General features: G+C 46.5%; 1 protein-coding gene across 1 annotated transcript in view; it reads right to left on the bottom strand.

Annotated features, from left to right (window-relative positions):
- Nucleotides 1-24,643, bottom strand: part of MDGA1 (MAM domain containing glycosylphosphatidylinositol anchor 1) — a 147,869-nt gene that overhangs the window by 71,119 nt on the left and 52,107 nt on the right. The window contains exons 4-8 of the mRNA XM_051616226.1: nt 21,827-22,023; nt 18,878-19,010; nt 13,335-13,604; nt 12,641-12,970; nt 9,260-9,553 (exon numbers count right to left, since the gene is read on the bottom strand). Coding sequence (XP_051472186.1) covers nt 9,260-9,553; nt 12,641-12,970; nt 13,335-13,604; nt 18,878-19,010; nt 21,827-22,023 — 1,224 coding nt within the window. The remainder of the gene's footprint in view (nt 1-9,259; nt 9,554-12,640; nt 12,971-13,334; nt 13,605-18,877; nt 19,011-21,826; nt 22,024-24,643) is intronic.

Here is a 24,643-nt window from a genome sequence, read left to right as displayed (position 1 = left end):
GTAACTGAACAGCTGTTTCCCCACTGAAAGCTTCAAAGCTTCCTAAAAACTGAACCCTCAACCTCTCAGTAGACCATCCCAGCACAGAACTGGCAGCAGGAAGAGCTGTGGGGTTGTAGATAAGCCTGTGCACCTCTGGAACTTGATTAATACTCGATCAGTTTCCCTATAGGAGTAAACGTAATGGTCACAGAGTCGTCTGGGTTGGAAAAGACCTCTAAGATCATCAAGTCCAACCAGTGCTGACAAGTCCACCACTAAACCATATCCCTCAGCACCACCTCTACATGGTTTTTAAATTCCTGCAGGGATGGTGACTCCACCACTTCCCTGGGAAGCCTGTTCCTAGGCCTGACAACCCCTTCAGGGAAGAAATTGTCCCTAATATTCAATCTAACTCTCCTGTCCTATTGCTTGATACTTGGGAGAAGAGACGAACACCCACCTGTGGGAAAGAAGATACCTAATTCTATCCAGAGTAACTGCAACTGAACCAGAATGCAAGCTGATCACGGGTGCACATCTTCATCCTGCAGAGGAGCACTCCCTAGGGGGGTCTTCTAGGGAGGTCTAGTCCCAGATTCTGCCTCCCCACCTCCCCACGATGCCACCATGCCCAGCACCTGGAGCCAGCATCTCTGTGACGTTGGCCCCATTGCCAAGGGCACCTCAGCACCGTGAGCTCTGTGCTTAAACTTCAGAAACAACAGGGAACAGTTTTCAGTTTCCTAGTGGATGCTCAGTTTCTTGCTAGGGCTTCTGTTCATATCAGGCGTGACTCAGGGTCTTCCTTGCATAAGCCCCCTCCTCAAAAGTGGCATTGCCTGCCATAGTCTTCCAGGGGGGCTGGAGGAAATAGCTCTGCTCTAGTGCCAGGGTGCAGGGAGTAGGTGAGGAATAGCAGGGGAGCCAGCTCCTGCACCTTCATAGGCACTGCTTGACATAGTTTATGGCCCAAAAATCCTGGGAGAGAAGCGAAGCTACAGGCACAATGGCATGACATCACACAGCTCTGTCTCTGGGAAAGATGCTGGGAGAAAAGAGTCTCTGCTCCCCTGGCACAGGTCCTGTGTCAGGTCTGATGTTCTTATGTTTCCCTGCAGGTGTGGACAACTGTTTTCACTTCTCTGCCTCAGGTTCTTGTGCAGAAGCTGAGAGTTATAACAAGAAAATTAATTAATTTTTTTGCCTGCTTGGTGACTTCCTGGTTCCCCCCCCCCGTGAGACCTGGTCCATGGTGCCTCTCTCCCCACAGTTGGACAATCAACATGCTAATTTCCTGGTCACCAAGAGCTAGAATTGGATAGGGACAGGGCATCCCCTCCTTTCCTGTTCTGTGACCCTAGCCTTAAAATACAAGATCTGGAAGCAGTTTTCTAGCTCACTTCATCTACCGCCCCCCTTGCCCCATGTCTCCTGACTCCAGGTGTTATCCTAGAGCTCACAGTACAGCACATGAACAGCCTTGCAGGATGCCCAGCACAAAGCATTTGAGAGGATTCTGGAGCTGCTTTTTATCACAACAAGTTGCTGTATAGGTAAGTTCTACAGGGAAAATAGCTACCATGGCAGCAAAAGCTGAACAAGAGTGTCTGAATTAGAACAGTGTTCAACCTTGAGAGGACCACAGTAGGTGAGCAATTGTCCAGAGAGAGATGACCAACAATGCCTGCCACCCACTGTGCCTATACAGCTTGTCTCTCCTGATAAAAATGTGTAGCTTGGATGTCCCTCTTGATGAAATTAATTTGCTCTTCCTGGAGAGTGTGGCCAAAAACCAGGATAATGGCAGCTTATGGAAAATGTATTTGTTTCTCCCAACAATATCTGAGAAATGGATTGGCTGATTTAAACCAGTTCTCTTCTGAACAAATGTATCTCTCTAGGCAAGGAGCTCTCACACAAGGTTTTATCCAGCCTATCATTACAACCACAGAGTTTTTTAGAGATGAGCAATGAGCTGCACAAAGGCTGAATGGCAGTGCAAGCAGGCTGCAACCACATGTAGCAGACCTTGGTCCCCTCTTTAAGGAAGGCTCCCACTTTCCTGTATCTGGGTATCATCCTCTCTTCTTTCACAGTAATTTACCCAAGGCACAGTGAGGAGACCTTCCAGTACGTTGCATCTGGCGCATGGTGCCACAAACCGAACAGCTTTGCAAAATCTGTTCTCCCGCCTCCACTGCTCCAGTGGATTCTCCCTGCTATCTGGGCCTTTTGCTTTACAAGACTCCTAGATATCCTGGCCACCACAGCATGCACACATGCCCTGTCAGACCAATTTCAATCAAAGAGGTAAATCGGAAAAGCTCTCAGGTCACAAGTGAGACTTCCCAGGAAAATCTTGGTGTGGGGCAGCACATGGAAACCTTTCCCACAAGGCAGCATGCAGAGCAAGAGTCCTGCAGAGCAAGTGGCCTGCAAAGCAAGTCCTAATTGCTACACACTGAGGGGAAAAATTCAGGCCAGCCAAAATTCACAGGACTGCTTTACCTGGTGAAAGACATTTTCTTCCAACACTGCATGACACCAAACACTACAAAAAAGCAGCACTGGGAGTCCAGGGGCTTTGCTCCACAAACATAAAGGTGGTCACAAAGAAGGCAGCTTTAGCCCCTCAGTGCCATGAGGCTAGCAGGAGGGTAGGGCCAACAAGTCTGAGACAAACAGAAGCCATCCTCTTTTCAGCTACATTTGTTACCACCAAATCTGAAACTGCTTAAGTGCTGTCACAGCCTCTGTCTGCCAGGCCCCAGGACCAATAGATGGTAATTGCTAAAACAAATCTGAAGCCAGCTAAGCCTCTGTAGTTGTTACTGTGCTCTGAACCGTGGCCATTTGGGTTTACATCCATGATGGAGTAAAAGGGATTCCTCTCTCAGCCTGCCCTTAGACTGACAACTCTAATTAGTTGTTAGCAGCCTGGGCACTGGGAAGCAGAGTGTGCAATCTTAACTCTGTATTGCCAAGGACAGGGCTACGCACACAAACACAAGCTCTAAGCAACTTAATCCCAACCACAACACTTCTAGCCGAGAGTGTGTTGACAATCAGGAACGAAACTCTTTCGCTCTTTACGGGGGGAAATAGGGGGGATTCTGTGTATTAACAGAAACACGAAGTAACATGTATACTTTCAGCTTAGTCATAAACCTTTGTACAACAAATTAGGGGATAAACAGGGAGGATTTCCACCAAAGTGGGACCAGAGATTGGGTCAGACTTTATTCATGCTGGTGGTTCGAGGTCATGCCCGTGACTAGAAATGGTTTTCTTCTTTTTGCTAATGAAAGTCTCCAGGTTTGTAAATACTGAACTTGCAGAAGGCACAGTTTTTGCATGGCTTGGAATACTGACACACCTTCCCCAAAACACCAGTTCACTCTTAAGCCTCTAATGGTTTTAAATTGCAGAGCTCAGCTTGGTATGAAAGCCTGGGGTTTCCCTCTCTTTAGGAGCAAGACCTACATGATGTAGAACAGCGATACTGAAGCAAGAAAGACCCAGACACTGCCAGGGTAGAAAAAAAGATAATCACATTCTGCCCCCAAGTTAGCTCCTGAACTGCACTCCTCAGCTTGGAGGAAGGTGCCAGGATAGACTTCACTGATGAAAACAAAAAAACCTCCAGTCACTATTAACAAATACTTGGAAATGAAACCAGCCAAGTCTAAAATTCTTAGCAGATGGCTCTATACTCCAGCTCATACGGCCAAGCAGCAAGACAGATAAGTCAGCTCAGTCACAGCTATGGGTCAGCTCTGGCCACAGTCAGTCTCATTTCTCTTGGACTCCCTTCACACAGGCATGGAGAGCTGCAAGGAACTTTCAGGAGCCAAAAGCCTGGTCCTAGCCACCCTGAAGAAACATCTCCATGCTAGGAGTATCTCTCAAGAGTGCTTTTAGTGGAGCATTTAATATCCAAGCTTACATTTCAGAGGGGGCAGAGCACCAGCAAAGAGCACTGACATTGAGCAATGGCTGCAACAGTGGATCGAAACAACTTAATGCATTTCCAGTTGCACGGATCCAGCAATGTTTCTCACTTATTTACAGTATCACCGCCTCCTTTCCTCCCTGCTCTTCTGTTTGCTACAAAGATAACAGGGGAAATCGGTGCTGACTATTGCCTGCCTGATGTACAGCACTGCCAATGGGTTCAGCAGGATTTTAAGGAGAAATGAGTCAACAGCGTGTGTCCAGGGATAACATTTGCCAGCATGTGAGCTCGAATAGGAAAACATACTTGTGCCCACTTGAACATTAGTTTAAGTGACAGGGGCAACAGATGCCACTGCAGGATGCATTCTGGACGTATTCCAGGTCAGGGCAGAGCCAGACCTCCTGGTCACTGCCCCTGTGGTAATATCTATGCCTAGGACTATGCAATGTCTCCTGTTCCTTTAATTATAATAACTAGCCCTCCAAAAGAGAAGGACAGTCTTCTTTCCTGATTACACCTAATAATCACTATGCTTGGAGCATAAACCAGAATAATCCACCTGTTGCTTAAAGTGACAAAACCCCTTCTAAAGATATTATGTCTAATCCTTTGGAGATCGAAGAATCATAGAAAGGTTTGGGTTGGAAGGGACCTTAAAGATCATCTAATTCCAACTCCTCTGCCATGGACAGGGATCTCTCCCACTAGACCAGGTTGCTCAAAGTCCCATCCAACCTGGCCTTGAATGCTTCCAGGAAGGAGGTATCCACAACCTCCCTGGACAAGCTGTTCCAGTGACTCACCACCCTCACACTAAAGATTCCTTCCTAATGTCTAATCTAAATCTCCCCTGTTCCAGTTTAAAGCCATTCCCCCTTGTCCTATCACTACATGGCCTTGTAAAAAGCACCTCCCTAGCTTTCCTGTAGGCCCCTTTGGGTACTGGAAGGCTGCTATAAGGTTTCCCTGGAGCCTTCTCTTCTATGGAGATCAATCCCATATGATTGTGGACTATTATTTTGGATCCAGAAGGGGCCAAATTTGCAGGCTGTGTTATTCCAAAGGAAAGAGACAACTCAGGTTAAATCCTTTCCCAGTCTTTCCTCCTGCCACGATGTCACATGCTGTGTAACACAAAAACAAAAAATGAGACTTGACCATCCAAAACAAAGTGAATCCTGTCAGTATCTCCTCTTCCTTCTGCCCTTATTTCTCTGGGCACTTAGAGACATCAAGAATTCTACCAAAGACAAAAATGGCACCAGCAAAAATCTGCTTATCTAAGTATCAGAATTTGGTGAACGAATCAACGTGTGTCAATAGAGGAGATAGGGGTGGTCTGCTACCCAAAGAGGGAGAACCCATTCAGGTGACTGAGCAAGGGCTTCAGACAGCACACAGTGAGTGCTGTGAGGGAGGAAAAACCTGTCTGTGGGAAAACACTGGAGTAGATGTATCAAGGATCAGGTGTGATGAAGCAGACAGAGTTGACTTGGACTTTAGACACTTAGGCACTGTCCAGTAGTTTATGACATGCTCTTCTGGGCTAACAAAGCATCAGAACTGACACAGTATCATTCAACAGGATAATGTACTAGAGCTGCAATTTACACCACACTGTTACATTAGGTTCTAACAGAACAAATGTAACATTCACCAGGTAAGACAGTAATCTCAAAGGCCAGTTCTAGCAACAGCCAGAGTTTAGAGTCACTACTTTGTAATTCATGGAAATGTTGTTTTGACCAGGCTTTTAGGACATGTGGCTAATACATTTTTTTTTCCAATTTGTTATTATGTACTTGCTAAATTTGTATCCAGGTAGCATCCTTTCCACTGATCCTTCCCTTCCTTCCATACCCGATGTCTCAAATGACACCTTGTATTCCAAAACCCAGAGTGCTGCCCATTTTCAAGCCCAGTGTGTGTGTTTTACAGCCTTACACTATCTCACTTACATGATGACTCAGCCCTGATTTTAAACCCATATCTGCGCAGGATTAATTTTTTCTGCTGGGTTTTTCTTGACCAAGTACCTGGTCCTGAAAAAAAAGCTTTTACAATAGCATTAGCAATAGCATTGATATTATTAACAACAGCACTGCCCTTCTGTTATTGCTTTATTTCAAAATTTCAAAGTGCCATGTTTATTATGCCCCACAAATCCTTGTCAGCTTTATTCCTGTTTTGAAGATATAGGAAAAGCTGACAAGAAATTGTCACTCAAAGTGTTAGCCAGAATCCCAGGAGTTCTGGCAAGCCAAATCTCTCAGTCTAACCAGTATACAACATTTGTTCATCCTAACCACTGAGCTATAAGTCTGCAAGATCTTTCATGAACTTATTAATCTTCCAAAGCTCTACAGTTCAGCCCAAAAAGTCCAGGGAACGGACCATCCAGCCTGCCAGAGAGCTGGTGAAAGACAATTACAGCTCATACGATAAAAGGACAGCAACTTTTTCTGCTTGCAAAATACAAAATATAATAAAAAGCCCAAACTTTTGTTTTGTTTTAAACAACCACTGATTTGTTCTTTTTGTCTTGTTATTCTGATTCCACTACTGCACAGCAGTTGACAAAGCCTATTTCTGGGCTATTTTGTTACAACACAGCACTATATGCATAAGGGTGAAAGGAGAAAAAGAAAATAAAAGAGAAACACAGAAACAGGTTCTGACATCTAATCAGATCTGCTGCATTGATTTCGCAACTTTAGCTTTGGAGCAAACCAGAGAAGCCACCACGTTATCACCCAGAATTCATTCTTCCTTCAAGGGAGCTGGTTCAAAAGGAGCTCACACTGACACACAAACAGGCAGGCCTACACAAACACACACACACACACGCACATGCCAGTGTGGATTCACACCCAACTATGCAGCTCTCCAGTGGGATGTGCAGGCTCAGGAGGAGAGGGGAGCGCTCATCACAGAGGCTGCAGGAGCCACACAATCCCCATTTCTGACAAGATGAGAATTCCAGAGCAAGCCACCAGGCTAATAAGCCACCCACGCTGGAGCACAGTGTTTCTATCAACCATAGCAGCCCTCACGGTGGCACCCACCTCCTTCCAGCTGTGTGAACTTGGAGGGGGGGGATAAACAGGGACTGTGTTGTTTGCTGGGTTGTTCGATTTTTTTGCACAAGGGAAAAGAGAGGAGCCTATAAATGCGATGAGGGCAATTCTTGTCTTACTTTCTTGATTCACAGTTTGTTTTTCATGCTGATGGAAGGTGCAAATTGACATCCCCAAAACCCAAGCTGCCTGCTCAGGCCCAGAACAGGCAGTGCCACTGCAAGTTCCTTCCACAGCTTCCAGGCAGGAGGCAGCAGCTCAGTTCAACAAACACTCAGCTACACACCCAGCTTCAATTAAGAGTATACAGAACTGATGTGGAAGGGAAGAGAGCTATTTAGGTGTGCTGCTGCATGGACCATGCCACCAGTACTCACCATCACTTGGGCAAGATGACAATAAAGCACTGCTTGCCCTTGGAAAGAGCTATAGGAAGAGCATGTTGAGTTGTTTTTTATGCAGAACATCATCACATCTTTGCCTTTATGGGTGTAGCATGAAGGGCTCTGCCCCAGAAAAGCTTCTGGTTTCTACCTACCATCTTTCTTGTGTGGGGAGTCATGTCCTCCCCCTCCAGGCTAAGATTCAAAGATGTGATTTCCCTCCAGACCACCCAGTAAGTTTGATTTCATTCCAGGCTTGACACTGCTGCTCCGGTCTGCAGTGGCAATGAGGGGCCATGAGGACCTCACTGCTTTCAAAGACCAACACCAGGCTGGGGACAGCAGCAGATCTGATAGTTTCTTTACTCAAGTGTGAGATTTTGTTGCATCTCCCATCAGTTCATGGGGTGACCCGAGAGTCCCTGCTGTGCTCCATATGTCTGACTCAATCTGTCTTCCAAAACAGCTTAAACCAAGACACACATTTCCAACCTGCTTAAGGAAAGCTTCTCCAGACATATTTACCTGCATGGAAATCTGCACACATTTTACTGTCCGCATCCTGTAATACAGCTCCTGCCATGTTCCTGAATGGAAATAACAGAAATGTCTGGACAGAAATAATTTTAAAAGTGGGTCTTTGAATACTCAAAGCATCTGCAGGATTTGGCACCCCTCTGTTACTGCCGCGGTCCCAACAGCTCACATCTGTCCGCAGTGTGTCTGATTGGCTTCAGACAGGTTATCCGCTCCAGCCTCCCTTCTGCTCTTCCTGGGAAGTGAGCCTGAGAGGAGTGTGGCAGTGTGTCTAATGAGCACTGCTGTGCTGTGCATGTAGGCTTGTCAGTCACGGCTCAGAGGCAGTGGGGCTGGGTGCAAATTAACCACCTTCCTACACATCCCACACCTGCCAGACCTGTGCTGCTCAGAGGACTCTGCTGGAGTTTGGCATTCACCCCCACCTGAGGGGACAAGGTCTGCAGGGAGGGCTACTCCTACAATCACAGCTCCTTCCAGACCAAGACATTTTACCCAGCTGCCTTTCTCCTGTGTGATTCAAAGTCTTGAAGGACAGAACACAGACCCCCACTTGTCAAAACACACCTCAACAGCATGGTCAACTCACTCCTCTACAGGGAGAAACCTCTGCAGGAAAAGGATAGAGACAGTCACCCAACGTAGACACCAGCAGCATCCCATTCAGCTTTGTGCACAGACACCACCTTGAAGTTGAGATGGGAACACCATCCATCACTGAAACCCACTCAGGACACCACATGCTAAGAACCAGTTTTCTTCATGAAAAACACCTGGGATTCTGCAGTCCGTATTAGGGTCTGCATAGCACTGCAGGCACGCAGAGAAACTACAACTGAGGTAACAAAGTTGAAGAAAGGGTCACGGGGTGGAAATGGCATAATTAACATTCATTTGCTACCTTTTGAGTGCTTGATCTTACAATTTTACTAATGTCCCCTGCAGGTACATTACATTACGCAGTTACATATTTTACACATGTGTTACACATGCAAACATACACCCAGTAAAGCTGCTGTTTTGGGCTCATCCACTGGCAGGGAAATGGAAAACATTGTGCACAGACACACACACCACCTCTCCCTCCCACTTGCAACATGCTGGCCATATGATATCCTGCCCTTAGCCTCGTGTAGCCAAGCCAATTAAATGCAAACTGTACAAAGGTCCCCAGACAAAAGAGATTATCTCTTCAGCCCAGTTAGAAAGTTCAACTCTGCTTGGTAGCAGCACTGAGTGTGTCAAGCCTGCTTAGCCCACAGGCTTTTGTGGACACAGGGGTTCAGACAGGCACTCCAGTTCTCTATGGTTATACTCACACTGCACGTTGAGCTGCACCAGGGCTTCCCGGGGTCTGATGTTAAATCCATTGTACCTGGCTGTCTGACACTTGTAGGTCCCGCTCATTTCTCGGCTCACACTCTCCAGGCGCAGCTTCCCATCGTATGTCTCCACTGTCATTGTCCCTGAAGGCATGGGGGCTTCCTTATCTACCCGGGACCAGATGATGGGTGGCTTGGGCTTCCCTCGAACCTCGCACTGAAGCTCAGCCCTGGAGCCCTCCCGGACGGTGATGGTGGACTGACCCTTAGGGACACTGATGGTTGGTGGCACTAAAAGAGAGACAAGAAAGGAGTAATTTTATATCAAGTTTCCAGCGAGCAATGAATGTTCTTGAGATGCTGGTGCTTGAGTCATATCAACAGCCCTAAACTGCAAAGGTTTCCACTTGACACACTGCAGCCCCTATAAGAACACGCTGCTCATGTAAGTCATCCTACAGGGTCTGGAGAAGCAGGACCAAGGAAGAACCAAGCTTCTCCAACAATGTATCCTAATACCAATGGCAAACACCAACTGTACTGGGACATTCCCCCAGCTCCGATCCCCCTGGTTGCAAAATTCTCTCTTGCAGCAGCGCTAGCACCGAGGAACCAAAGGCAAAAGGACCCATTTCTCAATTTCTGGTCAGTGAATTTCTCAAATGGCACTGAAATCTTTTGGCCAAGAAATAAAAGTCCTATCTACCAATGTATCTAGTACTCTCATCCAGGTGAGACCAAAAGCAAGACTTATGGAGTCAGTGCTTGTAGATAGTACCCTCAGCCTTATCAGATGTCCAGGATCACTGTTTGATCCTAAATCACAGAAATGAGCCAGCTCTATTAACTGTCTTTGCTTAGTTTGAGATTCACAGAACACTAGTTATCTCTGGCTCACTTGAGTGAGAGATGGGTCCCAGCAGGGATCACTTCTGGCACCCATTCCAGGCTGGGAAAAGCTCACGCAGCAGAACTGCTGCTGAGCTGGGGCTAGAGCTGGTGGCACAGTAATACTCAAGAAATACCCAGCTATCAACTGACAAACAAAACTTGGCTGATAAACAAAGCTCAAAAGAAACCCAGTGGCTAAAGGGTGCAGAGGTGTCGGTGGGAAGAGGTTTGTTGTTCCCCAACACCAAGAACCCAGGAAGAGGATGTTTGTGCTAAAACCCATGTGATATTGACATTTTATTTGTATGAGGCTTCAGAGTTAACAGTTCAACTGAGGTAAATATGGCCACAATCATTTTTTGAAAGCTCCTTTTTCAGCCCTTCCTGCTGATAGCAGTGACACTTGGATTGACACTTCCATAACTGCAAGGGCCACATGCTTCGTTTCCATTTAAATCAAAGTTTAGAACTACAGAGGCTGTAACAACCCAGTCTGACCAGTATTAGCTTGATTCAACTCCAGCAAAGGAGAGTGTGCTACAGTAATTGCACACGTTACAGCCCACAGCTGCTTTATGAACAAATTTAGGATGTCTCCAGCCCAATCTCCCACTGCAGTGACCTCCCTATGCAACAGGGAGGCCACATTTTCAATTTGCAGGTCTCCTGTGGGCTGAGGAATCTCATCACACCCTGTCCCGCACAGCACGAAGGGATGACAGCGCTCTCAGTGCCCAACAGTGCCAGCAGCTGCTCACCCGGCGAGAGGCAATTTTCTCCATGGGGAAAAGCTATAAATTACATTTGAAGACTTAGCTTTAATTAAAAAAAAAAAAAAAAAAAAAAGTATCTCCTCAGAGCAACTCAGTGGAGGCAGTAACGGTGGTGGGTTTGCTCAGCGGGGAATCATGGAGCCACCACTGCCACCTGCTCTGATCCTGCGCTCTGGGGAAAACCAGGTGGGTTTTTATGTGGGAACCACATCTGGGAGGTGGCTGGTTGCTGTCCGTAAGGATGCTGAAGCTGGGCATCTTGGCTGCTGCATGGAGGACTGCTCTGGCAGCGGTGACTGGCTGCTGCTTGGACCAAGACCGGCACCAAAAGACACTGCCCAGCCTTTTGGTTGGATCATCCAGGGTCTCCCAGCCCTTTGCTGCCTCCTACCCTTGCAGTCTGAAACAAAACTGCACTCTGCCATCTAGTGATTTTGGCAAAAGAGATTGCTTCTGGCAGCAGCAGCACCCACACTAGGTCGGGAGAGACAGCTTTGCACCAGGATTGGGGGTTCCCTGCTGGTACAACACTGTTGGTGTCTGCTGGCACCAGGAGGGCTCTACCTTCCAGGGCTGCCCGCAGAGGGGAAGCACAACCCTTTGTGTTTAGTGGGTCCATGCCACAGTCTGGGCTCAATCTCCAGGCTGCTAATGAGCAGAGTGCAATTCTGTTTGGAACAGGTTGGCACCAGCATTTTTGCTGGGAGACAGGAGCTTCCCAAATATACTAATCTGTCACAGCACCTTCTGCTGGGAGGCTGAAGTGAGCAACATTCAAAATCAAGCCTGGGACCAGCCTGTACAATGGATCCAGCACAACCAGGGATTGAAATAAACTTTCCATGAAGGATCACAACACAATCTGTGGGCAGGTGGCTCCCCTTAGGAGTCCTCACCAGATTACTAGCCCAGTGCAGCTTTGTGCTGGACCCTCAAGGTGCTGGAAATGAAGGAAGATTATACGGATGTAATGGAGAGCAGTGCTGGATTCATGATTTCCACAGAAACGAAAAAGGCAGCCCTAAGACTTGGTATTTCAGTCCCCAAGGTGACTGACAAACACAATTATGGATTAGTCCTGTCCTCACCAAGCCATGGCATGAAGCTCTGACTCTGCTTTTCAAGGGGGGAGGCATTTATAACACTTGAACTCCTACGGAGAGTGTAATTGCAATGTGTCTTGGGCAATCCGATAAACATTAAAGCTCTTCACAGAATTTGCTAGGAAGGATGATACCAATCTCTTGGGCACAGCTCTGAAGAAGGGGACATTCCTCATAAGCAATACCAAAGAGAGGAAAGAATGGCTTTCTCTCTCTTTTACTGCCTGATAAGCAAAGGGATGTTTGAAATTTGGTGAAATACCATGCCCTCTTTCTTCCTTCACAATTTGGAGGCTTCTTTGAAGAACCACGCTCTAAACCTGTCTCTGTAGCTTTGACTGGACTGCACTTTGGACTTTTCACAGGGAGGAAACATAAAGGAAGATCTGCTTGGTGTGTAACACATCTGGCAGAGGAGCTATAACTATCACCTGTTTCCAGTCTCGGGCAGAGGCTTACCTGACAGTGTGAGACTTCTCCCCACTGGGATTCAAGACACTCATACGAGGTCCTTCAAAAAACCAGAGGCCGGGGCTGGGGGAGAGAGCTGGGGGGAAATGAGTGATGCCAACCACTCTTCTGAGGTTGTCTGTTGCCACAGAGAGGCTCACCTGTCTCTGAGGAGATGTTCACCTCCACACTGAGGTCAGGAATGGGTGCTCCCTGGAAGGTAGCCACGCACAGGTAGGTGCCGTAGTCACTGAATCTCAGGTCAATAATCTCCAAGCTGCAGGTCACAGGTGGGAACTCAGGGTCATTCCGGGTGATGAGCAACCGGTCTGAGAACTTGGCTGGTTTCCCATTCTTGTACCAGTAATAGACAACCTTCTCCTGGGGGACGGCATCTACATGGCATGAGAGCTTCAAGTCCTGCCCTAACTGGATGGTCTCGCTCTCTTTGATCACATCAGGGGTGATTTGGAACGTGGCATTCTTCATGGCTGAGATGAACACAAGTGCAAAATCAGTTAGGGACAGTGTCTTGCATGGGACAAGACAACTACTCTTTGCTCCTCAGGAAGGCAACACCTCCATGCAAAACCTGTCTAAAGATTTCCCCCAGTTATGGTTCCACAAAATACCCCCAGGGCAATTAATCTCCAGTCCAGAATAATGCTACAGGCCAGGATGAGGCTAGCACAGTTGTTGGTCTAAGAGCAGAGATCCTTGCACAGGCACTTCTCCAGAACACTAATTGCTACTAAACATCACACTCACCCTCAGCTGTACAAGAACAGCCAGGAGAAATGCCAATCTAGCCCCTCCACCCTGAAAACCCACAGGATGAGAAAAAGAGCAACTTACACCGCACCAGCAAGTTCACTGTCTTCTTTGCTGGGTTCCCCACATTGTTGATGGCTGTGCAATTATAATAGCCAGAGTCCTCCACACGGATCCTCCAGATGGTGAGGTTGCCTCCTTGCACAAGGCTATTGGGAGGCATCAAGCCAGGAGAGTGAGACCAGACCAAGTCTGGCAGTGGGTCACCACCTGTCAGAGAGCACTGCATAGTGATGTTGTCACCAGGGTTGACCACCAGCGTCTCATTGACAGACAGCTTCAGAGCAGGTGGGGCTGGAAGAGTACAAAGACACACCTCTGAGCTTGAAAAAGACTCCTATAAGTGCACATGAACAGCTTGTTCCTTTCTAAGCTTGTTCTTGAAGATGGTTGGTTTGAGCTGGGAGAGCTGGAGGGATCCATGAATTCATTACAAAGACAAGGCATCTGTGAATCTAACGCATGATTTTGTAACATAACTATGTCTGAGTTAGAGCACTCTGTCATGTTATAGTTAGGAAACATCGCAGGCAGGACCTCAAGCTGCCCCAAAACAGAGGTCATACCTGAAACACTCCACCACTAGTGCTTGGGATTGGGACACAAGATAGGTGTGATATTTTAGCAGTGTTCAGTGAAGCTTTTCCAGGGCTTGGCACTCAGGTCAGGGAAAAAAGCCCTATGAATACCCTTTGTACAGGTAGCAGCAGCCACCAGATCAAACTTGGCAGTGAAAACCAAAGACTAGAGGCTTCTTGACTCCTAATACAAAAAACTGCAGCAAGGCAGAAGGGCAATGGAAAGTCACTATGGTTCTGCATTACTTTCCCACATTGCATACAGCCCACTCCCCTGCAGACACCAAAGTGCCTTCTGTTCTCCTTGTATTTAACTCTCCTGCAGAAGCAGCACTGGAGAAAAAGTTCAGCTGTAGAGCACCCATATCTCCCTTGCTGCATGAATCACCATAAGTCTGCTTATGCCTTGGGCAGGAACAGCACAATGCACTGAGCCCTGAGAAAGGAAAAAAAAAAAAAAAAAAAGAAGGCAGGACAACAAGGGGTTTATTAATACAAGGCACAGGAAGTCACAGCCATGGACTGAGCCTGGTATCTCAGGATCCACTTCAAAGCACATTGGGAAGCTCACTGGCATGTCAATGTTTGCTGGACGGTTCTCACAATCCCAAGGGAAGGTCAGGAAGAGCACGAGGTTTGTGCCCAGTCACAGCCTGCTCCTGCTGCCTGACCATGACAGCTTCATCCTGATGGAGAGGTGAAGGAGAAAGGACAGGCTCAGAGAAGCCTGCTTGAACCTAACAGCTGTTTGTTTTCATGGACAGTTGGGATTAAACCACTACTCCCATATAGAGCTGCCATATCAAGAAGGAATTTTGGGGAAAGTCTACTATTGAGAAAGGACCTCAGTTATTCCATGATATACATCTCCATCTCTCACACCCAACTAGACACCTTTGAGAGACAAATCCTTTGCCAGGCAGCTGGCCTCTGAAGTTCACAGCCTGACACAGTGGACCAGGACCTGTCTGCATCAGAGTAGACCATGAACACTAGCTCTGCCCCTGCTTTTAACCTCCTTCACCTTCACAGGTGTCAAATACACTCTTACATAGACCTGGGAGCTATAGACCAGGTCACAGGGATTGTCTTTCATGCACAACTGAACAGCTGAGACTGATTAAAAATGTCTAGGCAACCTCTACTTTGAATACCCTAGTACCTGGTTTTTATTTATTTTCTTTCTCACCATATCCCCCTCCAGAAACTGATCCAAAAACCTTTCCTTTGTATTCTCTGTTTCATCCCATGAAAAGCCTTTTAAAGGCCTAGTCAGCACCATCACTGGCTCCATCCAGACAGAACTGAGAAAGTAACAGTCCCCAGCACAAAGGCAGGGAGTATGTTTTAAGTAAGAGTCACAATAATGCAAAATAAGACATTGTTCCATATTCATGAAGCCTGATTTAACAGCATCATTATTTCTGCCTCTTCTCTCCCTGGACCCTGCCTTAATGAGCTGTGCTGGATTTGTGTTGGATCTCTGAATTACAGCCCATACAAACAAGGCGAGGAGGGCTGCTCTCGCCTCAGCACCAGCGCTATCATTTAGTAGCACAACTACTGCCATGCTAGGATATTGCTTTGGTGCACTGAATCAATTGTCCTCTCCCCAGCCATGTCACATGCTATTTGTGCCAGAGATGCCCAGCTGTGCCTAAGCAAGATGGTGGCTCCACTGCCACCTGCACTGGCCTTTTTGAGGTCAGTGGTTGGAGTCCTTGAATTTCAGAAGAGCACAGCCTGCACTTGGAGCCTTTGACAGCGGGTCTTTGCTGGAGTGTTGGAAATGATGTGCAAGGGTTGCTGCACACTGATTGGCAAAGGAAGGATTTGTATGTCTTCTCCAAGTGGTTTCATGAGATGCTGTGAAGCCCTGGAAAGCAACAGCTCAAGTCACTGCAGTTGGGCAGGACACATTCCTGTCACTAACAGCTATCAGCCAAGTGTAGCTGACACCAAATCTCTGTTTCTGCCCTCTGGCACTGAACTGGCCTCAGGCTCACAGGGCACAGACATGAGACACACTGAGAGATGCAGCATCTTGCTTGGAAATCTCCATGCATCTCCATCAAAGCCAGAGGAAGGCTAAGACCAGCCTATGTCAGAGTTGGGGAGCACAAACCAGAGGTCCTGCAGGCTCTGGTTGAGGTTTAGGGCTCCTGTGGTGTTTGATGGGCACATATCTGATCAACGCTCATTTTGCCCAGTTCTGGGCAAGGTAACATGGAAAAGAAAGTGATATGCTGGTGCAAGCATGCAGGCTGTCTGTGCATGCAGGAGGGAAGCAGGGACACTGCAAAGCTGCCATGCACAAGGCTCCAGGCAGCAACCTCCCACGACATGCCCCAAAATGGAGCCCTGGCTGTGGCAGCCCATGCAGGCTCCCACTCCCACTCCTGTCAGCAGACAGAGGTTAACAATCTGCAGACATTGTTATGCAGGAGATGAATCTCATTTATTTGTAACCTGTGGCAATTCCTTTTGTTCTTGGCTCAGAAAACCTGCTGGCGGAGTCTGTCGAGCAGCAAGGGGACCATTAAAAACAAAGAGTCACTTTCAATTCCCTTTGAAGTCCAATTTGCTGCAGTAAAACTGCAGGAGAATTAACCAGCTGGGCTGCTTAATTTTGCAGAAATCGAGGAAGGGGAAAACATTAGCCTGACCCTGCTGGAGTAGGGGCCAACAGCCTAGTGCTGAGCTGGTCCTGTGGCTCTGCGGGTCCCACCTGCTGCTCTAGAGCCACACAACAGCAGCAGGACAGAGGAGGGGCGGGGTAAACTTTCCCATTAAGGCTAAGGACTGAGATCCCATCCCCTGCTGCAAGGGCCAAGCTGCTGACGCAGAGCTAGGCAGAAGCTCATCTCCTTTCTGGAGACTAAGACGTGCCCAAAGGTCATTGCCAGAGGCACCAAAATGAACCAGCTGAGGAACAAGTGAACTGGGAAGAGAAGATCCCCTTGGCTTGACATGGACCTGACCCAGCAATTCCCCTCAAACTCTGTATCAGTTGGGTCTATAAATATTTAAGCAATTGATTTCCATGCACTTCAGTGCTCTTTGGGCCCTCCTCTGTTGCAAAGGTGAAGACATCCTGAGCAAAGCTGCTCAGGATTCTGGGCACAGCCAAGGCTACAGAGGTTGCTGAAGTAGGAGTGCAAGAGGGAAAGAAAAGACCTATGCAAAAGAGGAAAGAATTAAAGATTTTTCTTTAAATATTTTCTCATCTAGACACTATGCTACCTACAGGGCAAGTAAGCCAGATAACATGGGTATATTTAACATGAAATATTATTTAACACAAACCCTGCTCACAGTGCAATTCCAGCTTCATTTTCACCTCCAGCTTTTGATACAATTTGCTAGGAACACATTTTCCCTTTGAGCTTGTGGTGTCAGGCTCCACTGTAAACTATTTCTAAATAAGCATCTACAGCTAAAAAAAACCCAACAATAACAAACCCAAAACAAAACACAACACAACAAAAAACAGCCATATGTATGTGCTATGTGGACCAGGTTCAGAGCTGAGGTAAGTTCCTAAAAAGATGATGTAAATTCAGCCATATCACTGGCTTCTGATACAGCTACAACCTGAAAATACATTTTTTCCAGTTAACTCACAAAAGAGGCCAGACTGAAATGAAGGGCAGTTTCCCTGTGCTTGGGCTGGCAGTGGGGAGTGGACATGAAGAGAAATTTGATTTTCTAACTCTTCAAAGGTAAAGACACAACAGGGAAGAAGAGCTGTGTGAAATTCCTTTCTTCATCATGAGCGCAAGCTAAATTTTTAAAGGGAATATTCCAGCATTGGCTACAGCCTCATCTCGAGATCAACTGGCAGTAGTGCGAGTTGCCGAGACATGCTCAGTGATCTAACTACACATTTTTCTGACATTAGCTATAGTTCCCTTTCTTAAGCTCACTATTTTTCCTCTACATAAAATGGTGCAAATCTTGCTTTGCACTTTGGGCTCAAGTCAAGTCAATAAACATAATTTATGCAGTATAAACAATGCATCATCAACAGTTGGCAACATCAAAAGAGTTCTGTTTCCACTGCACAAAGATGACACAGGGGACGCAGACTGCTTTGTGTTACATTAGAGAGGTGAATAATTCAAACAACTACAACAACTTTATTTCTGATCATGGAATACCCCAGGGCTGGAAGCAAGTTCCTGACATTTACATGCTATTTGAAACTATTCAACACATGTGGGGGCTTTGCAGGTGTGTTTTTTTGGTGGGTGTGGTTTAGGTGGGGGTTTTTTTTGTTGTTGTGGTTTTGTTGGGTTTTTTTGTCTGTTTGTTTGTTTGGGTTTTTTTAATGGACAGGCTGCAATCAGGTCTTTGCAAGTATTTGGTACATGACACTCAGTTATCAGTCAGTTACGGCAGGTCAAGCAAGATGCACCAGACTGATTCTGTTTGCAACTGGAGGCACACTCATGCACTGCCAGTGTGGATATCAGTGTAAAATTTATCTGTAGGGAAGGCACCAGAGACATTTGCTTTCTACAAACATTGGCACCAGCAGAACCTGGTAGCTGGGAGGTGCTGAGAGAGTAGCCTGGTAAACCAGGCCAGAGTCACACATGAATGAATCATTTGTAAGAACTCCTGCAGCATCTACCCCCCTCTAGACCGTATCAAATCTATTTTTAAAGTCACTTAGAATTATAAATAAATAAAATAGTGTCTGGATTAAAAATGGTATAGTGCCTCAACACCTACACGTAGTTTGTTTTAATGATCTCACAGCAGGCCTGGCCAAGGCACTGGCTATACACAGAGCTACAAGAAATGAAGCATCTCTGGCCTCAAAACTTCTGCATGGAGGACTTGTAATCCCAGCAGCCAGGTACGTGAATGAGAGGTGCTGCAGGCCCTGGACAGGGTGCTATGTTACCCTCTTGGAGAGGTGATGCCTGTTGAGCAGGTGAGGGGCTGGAGGGCTGCGGGGACCCCTTTGCATCCCCCTCCTACCTGTGGTGTTTGTGAGCTGGAAGGTGATGGATTTGTCAGGGATGCTGCAGACATTGCGGACGGACACCTGGCATGTGTAGCTGGCGTAGTCCTGGGGACGCAGGTTTTTCAGCTTCAGGACTTTGGTTTCACCCTGGGAGTTGGGAAAAAAAGGGGAGAAAAGATGACACAGGTGTACAAAGCACAGCATATCATTGTAAGTCCATAACTTGGCACAAATTCTGCAGATTACCAGCAGCTCCTATCAAAAACTTAGGGACTTGTGAAGACTCCTAGCGCCCTTAGCTATATAAAAAGGAGACACAAAATGTTTGCAGTGGTAACTCTGCCTCCAAGATTTCTCCAAACACCCAGTAACCAACTGACATTTAACCTGAAATCACTGCCAAACAGGTCTAGGCATAATTTCTCAACAACCACTTTAAGATTCATATTGAGGGACTTGAAAAGCCTTAAACCTCCCAGAATAGACCCTGAGATTTCACACCGAGATGTCAGTAGGAACCCAAGGATTGTCACTGGTGTCTCAACATTGCAAACTAAAAGTAAATCAGAACAAATTCCAGCATTAATCCTGGCCTAAATATGCCAAGTTCAACAGGTATGCTGTAAAAATTTGCAATATGGGGGGAAAAGCATAATTCAAAGACCTCCCAAAAACTTTCTGATCTCGTCTCCAGATTCTAATCTCATTTATGCTTGTGTATATCCTGAGTGGCTGCATAGATTTTGATAGCCTTTCCTCATACTATAGCAACAAACAAACAACTCCCTTACAAGCCAGCAGTTACTGGCATGTTACAGAAACAGAATCAAGTTACTAAATTAACACTAGATGCCTCCTGTAGATTTTGGTTTATGGAACACCGAAAGCTCTGAGAGGCATTTTGTGGTTTGCACACCCTGAAACTCATATTTCTTCCCATGACAGCTTGTTGTTGTTGTTTTCCTTGTGTTTGTCTAAATCTCCTTTGGACAAACCATTCTATAATTGCCTGCAAGTGTGAGAAGGTGTCAGCTCAAATAGATTCTCTGTAGAACAACCCTCAAGGGACTGGACAATGAGCTCAGGCATGCTAATATGCAGGGAATAAGGATCTGAACTGAGTAAATTAGAAAGATAAATACCTAGGAGACCAATAATCCTGTGAAAGTCCTGTCCCCTGAGATTCGTTGCTATGCCACACAAATGATGGCATTTACAACATGCATGTGAACTATGTACTTACAGTCCTGTTTATTGATTAGTAAATGCTGGGTAAATGTGTATAAACCTTAAGTGTAAATAAGTTTTTAAACGCTTAAACAGTAAAGTCTTCACCTCCTTTTTCATGTAAAAGCCTACCCAAACCTGACACTGATACCAGTTCATCTCTAAGGCAATACTGCAAAACCCTGGGAAGGGTGCTTTGTTAAACATGGTGCATCTGAGCTCCAGCAAGATTTTCCCCTCCCAACAGCGCTGCAGAGGTATGTTTTCTGTTCACTCCAACTCTTACCAACCTGAACTCAGAGGTTTATGCTGATGCTAAGGAAAGGACCATAAGGACATGCCTGTGTGAGCACTGCAGTCCTAACACCCTCTCTCAGAGCTGGGAATGACCTCCCATGGTGGGAATGCTGCCTGAGAGGAGTTGCAGAATGCTGGGTCCCTTACACATTAATGCTGCAACAACATGAATTTCTACCAGATGCCTTATTTAGCTGAAAAAAATACCTCAAGTCCTAAGACATCCTCTCATTAAGCAATGTCTCCTGCTAATTACACTGAGATTAGTGAAAGCTTGAAGAGCCCATGGTGGCTTCCTCTAAGGCCAGGGGTGTCCTGGTTGGAAGTCACATAGCACTGGACTAGACAAAGTCCTCTTCTGGGCCAAACAGCAGCAATGACCTACAGTGTTTCTGCAAGTCTGCCACTAACCTGCAGCTATTCTCTCCCCACATCCCCCTGCATGTTTCCATTTGGGTGCCCATTTCCATGACCTACAGAGATGGCGTGTTTCAATAAAATATGAACACAACTACATTAACTGAAAGGTTGCCTGGAGCCTCACTTAGAAACCAAACAAGGCCAGAACGCGCTCAGAGCCCAGTTTTGGGAGCGTGAGGAGGTGCGTGGGATGAAACGGGTGCCCTGGGGAACACTTCCCTTCCCACTCATCACCGCCTCATGCTCACAGATGGCCTTGCTGGAAGCGCTTGGGCTGGTTAGCATCTGAAGGACACTGAGAGCTGGAGCTCAGCTTAGGATAACATGCCCAGAGTGCCTTGGCAAACGAAAAATTCTCCTCCATCTCCCACTGTGTCAGTTGGCTAATTACTGTGAAAAAAGTGGCCTTCAGAGGGGCAAGTCCAGCATACACATGCAGGAAAAGCCAAAAGCATGTGGATACCCTTTCACAGAATGACAGGCAGAGGGAGCCCAGGCAGCTGGGCTGCCTCTGTTACTTACGGCCATTAGGAAGAGCTCTTTATCATTAGCCTCATGGACCCCACAGCAATTCCAGACATTCACTCACACTGCCAAAAAGGAAGTGATTCCCCTGATTTATGGAGCTTGGGCACTCAATTAAGGAAAAAAAATAATCGTAATGGGAGATAGAGGAGACCAAATCAAGGAACTGTTTGCTTGGATTTTAGTCTCCACCATCCAAAAGCCATGTAATGTCATTAAGGGAGCTGTGACCTGCTCTCAGGGACAGTGCCAAAAAGGGGAAGGGACTTCTAGGCTGTCACACTCCCTCCTGCTGCTCTGCTCCTCCTGTACCCTGGGAACCTGCACACAAAAGTAGGCTCTATCAGCCCTTCTGGAGACAGTGCTCCTTGCAGTGGCCACCACCCTCTCCCCAACATTGTAATCCACAAAAGGAAAGACATGCCACCGGGTACAGAGTGCCCTGCATCAACAAGATGCTCAACAGCAGCTGGCTGAGGCTTGGTTTTTTTCACCTGTGTGTAGAGGGGTTCATATATGTCCACGCCATTGTCCTGACTGTGGGAAAGTGTCTCAGCTCCCCGTTTCCAGATGAAGCGAGCTGGTGGGTTGGAGTTGACAGTGCAGCGGAGGAAGACAGTCTTCTCCTGGTAGAAGCTGCCACGTACATCGCTGATGGTCTGGTGAACGGTGAGAACAGGTTCATCTAGATCTGTAAGGAAGGCGAGGAGGGCCGCAGCAACTGTTAGTGAAGGTTGGTCTGCACGTACAGCCTGCGGAGCAGATGATGCTCCAGGCACCGTACAGGAGAGGGGAAGCTCCCACACATTGGGCTGATGGCAACTGCTGAATTAAGAGCTGACTTTGAGGGCAGGCAACACAAACAATATCTAAAGAGAAACAGACAGGAGAAGCCAAAATGCTCCCTTTCACCACACAACCTTCAGAGAATAGAAAGCACCCTCTGCTTTGCAGATCCCATGGAGCCCTTGAGCAAACTGCCTGACACATGCTTCTCAGACCAGTGGACTGCCTCAGTTTCCCAAATGTCACTCCATACACTAAATCACTGCTCTCTACTTTGGTGAGAGGTCAGAAGGATCCCAGAAAACTCTGCTTCATCATAATTTCTGTTTTTCCCACTTTCCAAATCCCTCCTGAAATCATGGGGCTAAGCTCACAGCTGTGAGATGTCCAACACAAAAGACATCACAAACATTTGAGACAAGTGATGAGAGAAAAAAGTCAAAACAAGATGAAGGAGCTGAGATGGAGAATCATCTTCTTGACAGGAGCAAGTCTTGTGAGGTGCCACAGGAACACAAGATGCAAAACACTGTGAAAAGTATGTACAACTCCCCGTCTTCCTATTAAAAAATTCTCTGTATTTTCTTCTTGTAAAGGTCTATACTGACTCCTTCTTCAGTAACTTCTTTTATCTGCATCTCTACCACCCACCCCCTAAATTGATCAGTGTCTTTTCTGTTTTCTCCCTTTGCAGAAAACACTCCTTCCAATTCCCTCCCCATATCTGCACCAGACATGGGGCCGTCACAATTTGATCCATGGTTATCAGTCACTTCACTTGCAAGGACACAAGCAATAGCCCTGCAGGAAGCACTTTCTCCAAGCACCCAGAGCACTTTGCTCCCCAGGGGCTGCCCTCCTGCTAAAAAGAGATCTTTCCCTTGGGCTTTCACACCAGACATCAGTGTTTGAATATCAAGGCAGCACAGGGCAAACCTCAGAGGGGGTGGATCTTTCTCCTCCCAGGACCACTTTGAGACTGGTTGGGATTAAATATAAAGATCCCATTTGACAAGATGGAACTAAGTGGTCCCCTAAAACTGGTATCTGTTGCTGTGCCCTTAAGCATGTCTTATAAGGCATCTGCTGAGCTCATCTGAAGTAATTCTACACTTTCAAGAGCCTTAGAACCTCATCTTCAACTGAGAGGAAACTGAGATGCACACACACTCAGTATCGCCTGATGCTGCCACCACTGTCTTCTGCATATGCTAGCAGAGAGGAAGAGGAAACATGTTCATCAACATCCTGCTCTCTGCCACCTAATTTTCACAATATTTTATTTTAGAGATTTGTAAGTTTGAAAATCTGACTCCCAGAAAGGAAGGGGGAAGCAGGGATGAGTTTCTGCTAACGTGTCATCCAAATAACGCATGTTCTCTGCTGAATCACAAGTGTCAACTTGTGGATTTGCATATTTTAATGAGCTGTATGCCTGGTAGACAGCAATTGTAATGGGAACTGAGATTTGTTGGTGTGACCACACCATAGCTCAGAAATATAAGTACAGCCTTTAGCAGAACAATGACAAGGTGCACACACACACAAATAAATTAAAATTTAAAAAAAGAGAAGGCTGAAGAAGAACATACAGAGCTGGAGAAACAAAATGTTCCTCACCACACAGTGCTGTCTCCATATAGCTATAGGATGACTGAACTTTACACTAAATTCTTTTGGACCAGGACCTCAGACACAACCTCTCCTCTTTCCTCCTTCTTTATCCTTAACATTCCATTTTTTAATATTTTTTTTTCCATACTTTACATGAGTAACTCTGTAGCTATCATCCTTTTGAGCCTTCATTTCTCAGTAGGACGTGTGGCAAAACACTTCCCTTATTGATCAAAGAGGATACCATTCAGGTCTCCTGGCTCCCAGCTACTCCCTTCACAGAAAACAACATCTTCCTTTCAGTTGCTAAACCTTTCCTCCCTCAAATCTTTCAGCCTCCTTTTGTAGCAGCAAGCTCTAAGTCTAGCTCTCCTGAGAAAAGCTAAAATAAGACCTACGAGGATATATATGTCCTTGATGTATAAGTAACACCACTGATGCCAGTGAGCTGCACAAATGATAAATTTGGCCCAAGGCTGCTCACAGAGATGATCACATGGGATGTTTCATGCACAATATAAGCTTGCAAGCATCCACTCCCTCTTTTTTCTTTACTTTCCCTTTCTCCCACATGGAAACACTCCAACCAGCAGCTCCCTGTCTGCCTGTATCTAACCAATACCTTAAAGCCCCTCTTGATGCCCACTTGGGGCAAAGGAGTAACTTGCTACACAGGTTAGTGTTTCCAATTTAATATCCTCTTGGCAGTAGTGGTGCTATCCTCCCAACCTTGCTGTCTTAAAGTATGAGTGAGGAGTAGCACTAGCTGTCAGGGACATCATGGTTCACATGAGGGTGATTACTTACCTTCAACTGCAAATTGGGGTATGGGGAAAGAAGGGGTTTGTTTTCAAAGTCTGGTGCATTCAGCTGAAGGTTGCCTGGGACAGCATTCAACAAAAACTGTGGCT

This window comes from Apus apus, chromosome 3 (genome assembly GCF_020740795.1).
Source record: "Apus apus isolate bApuApu2 chromosome 3, bApuApu2.pri.cur, whole genome shotgun sequence".
Classification (NCBI taxonomy): Eukaryota; Metazoa; Chordata; class Aves; order Apodiformes; family Apodidae; genus Apus; species Apus apus.
Note: the sequence above shows the minus strand (reverse complement) of the source record. Positions and strands in the feature narration are given on the sequence as shown.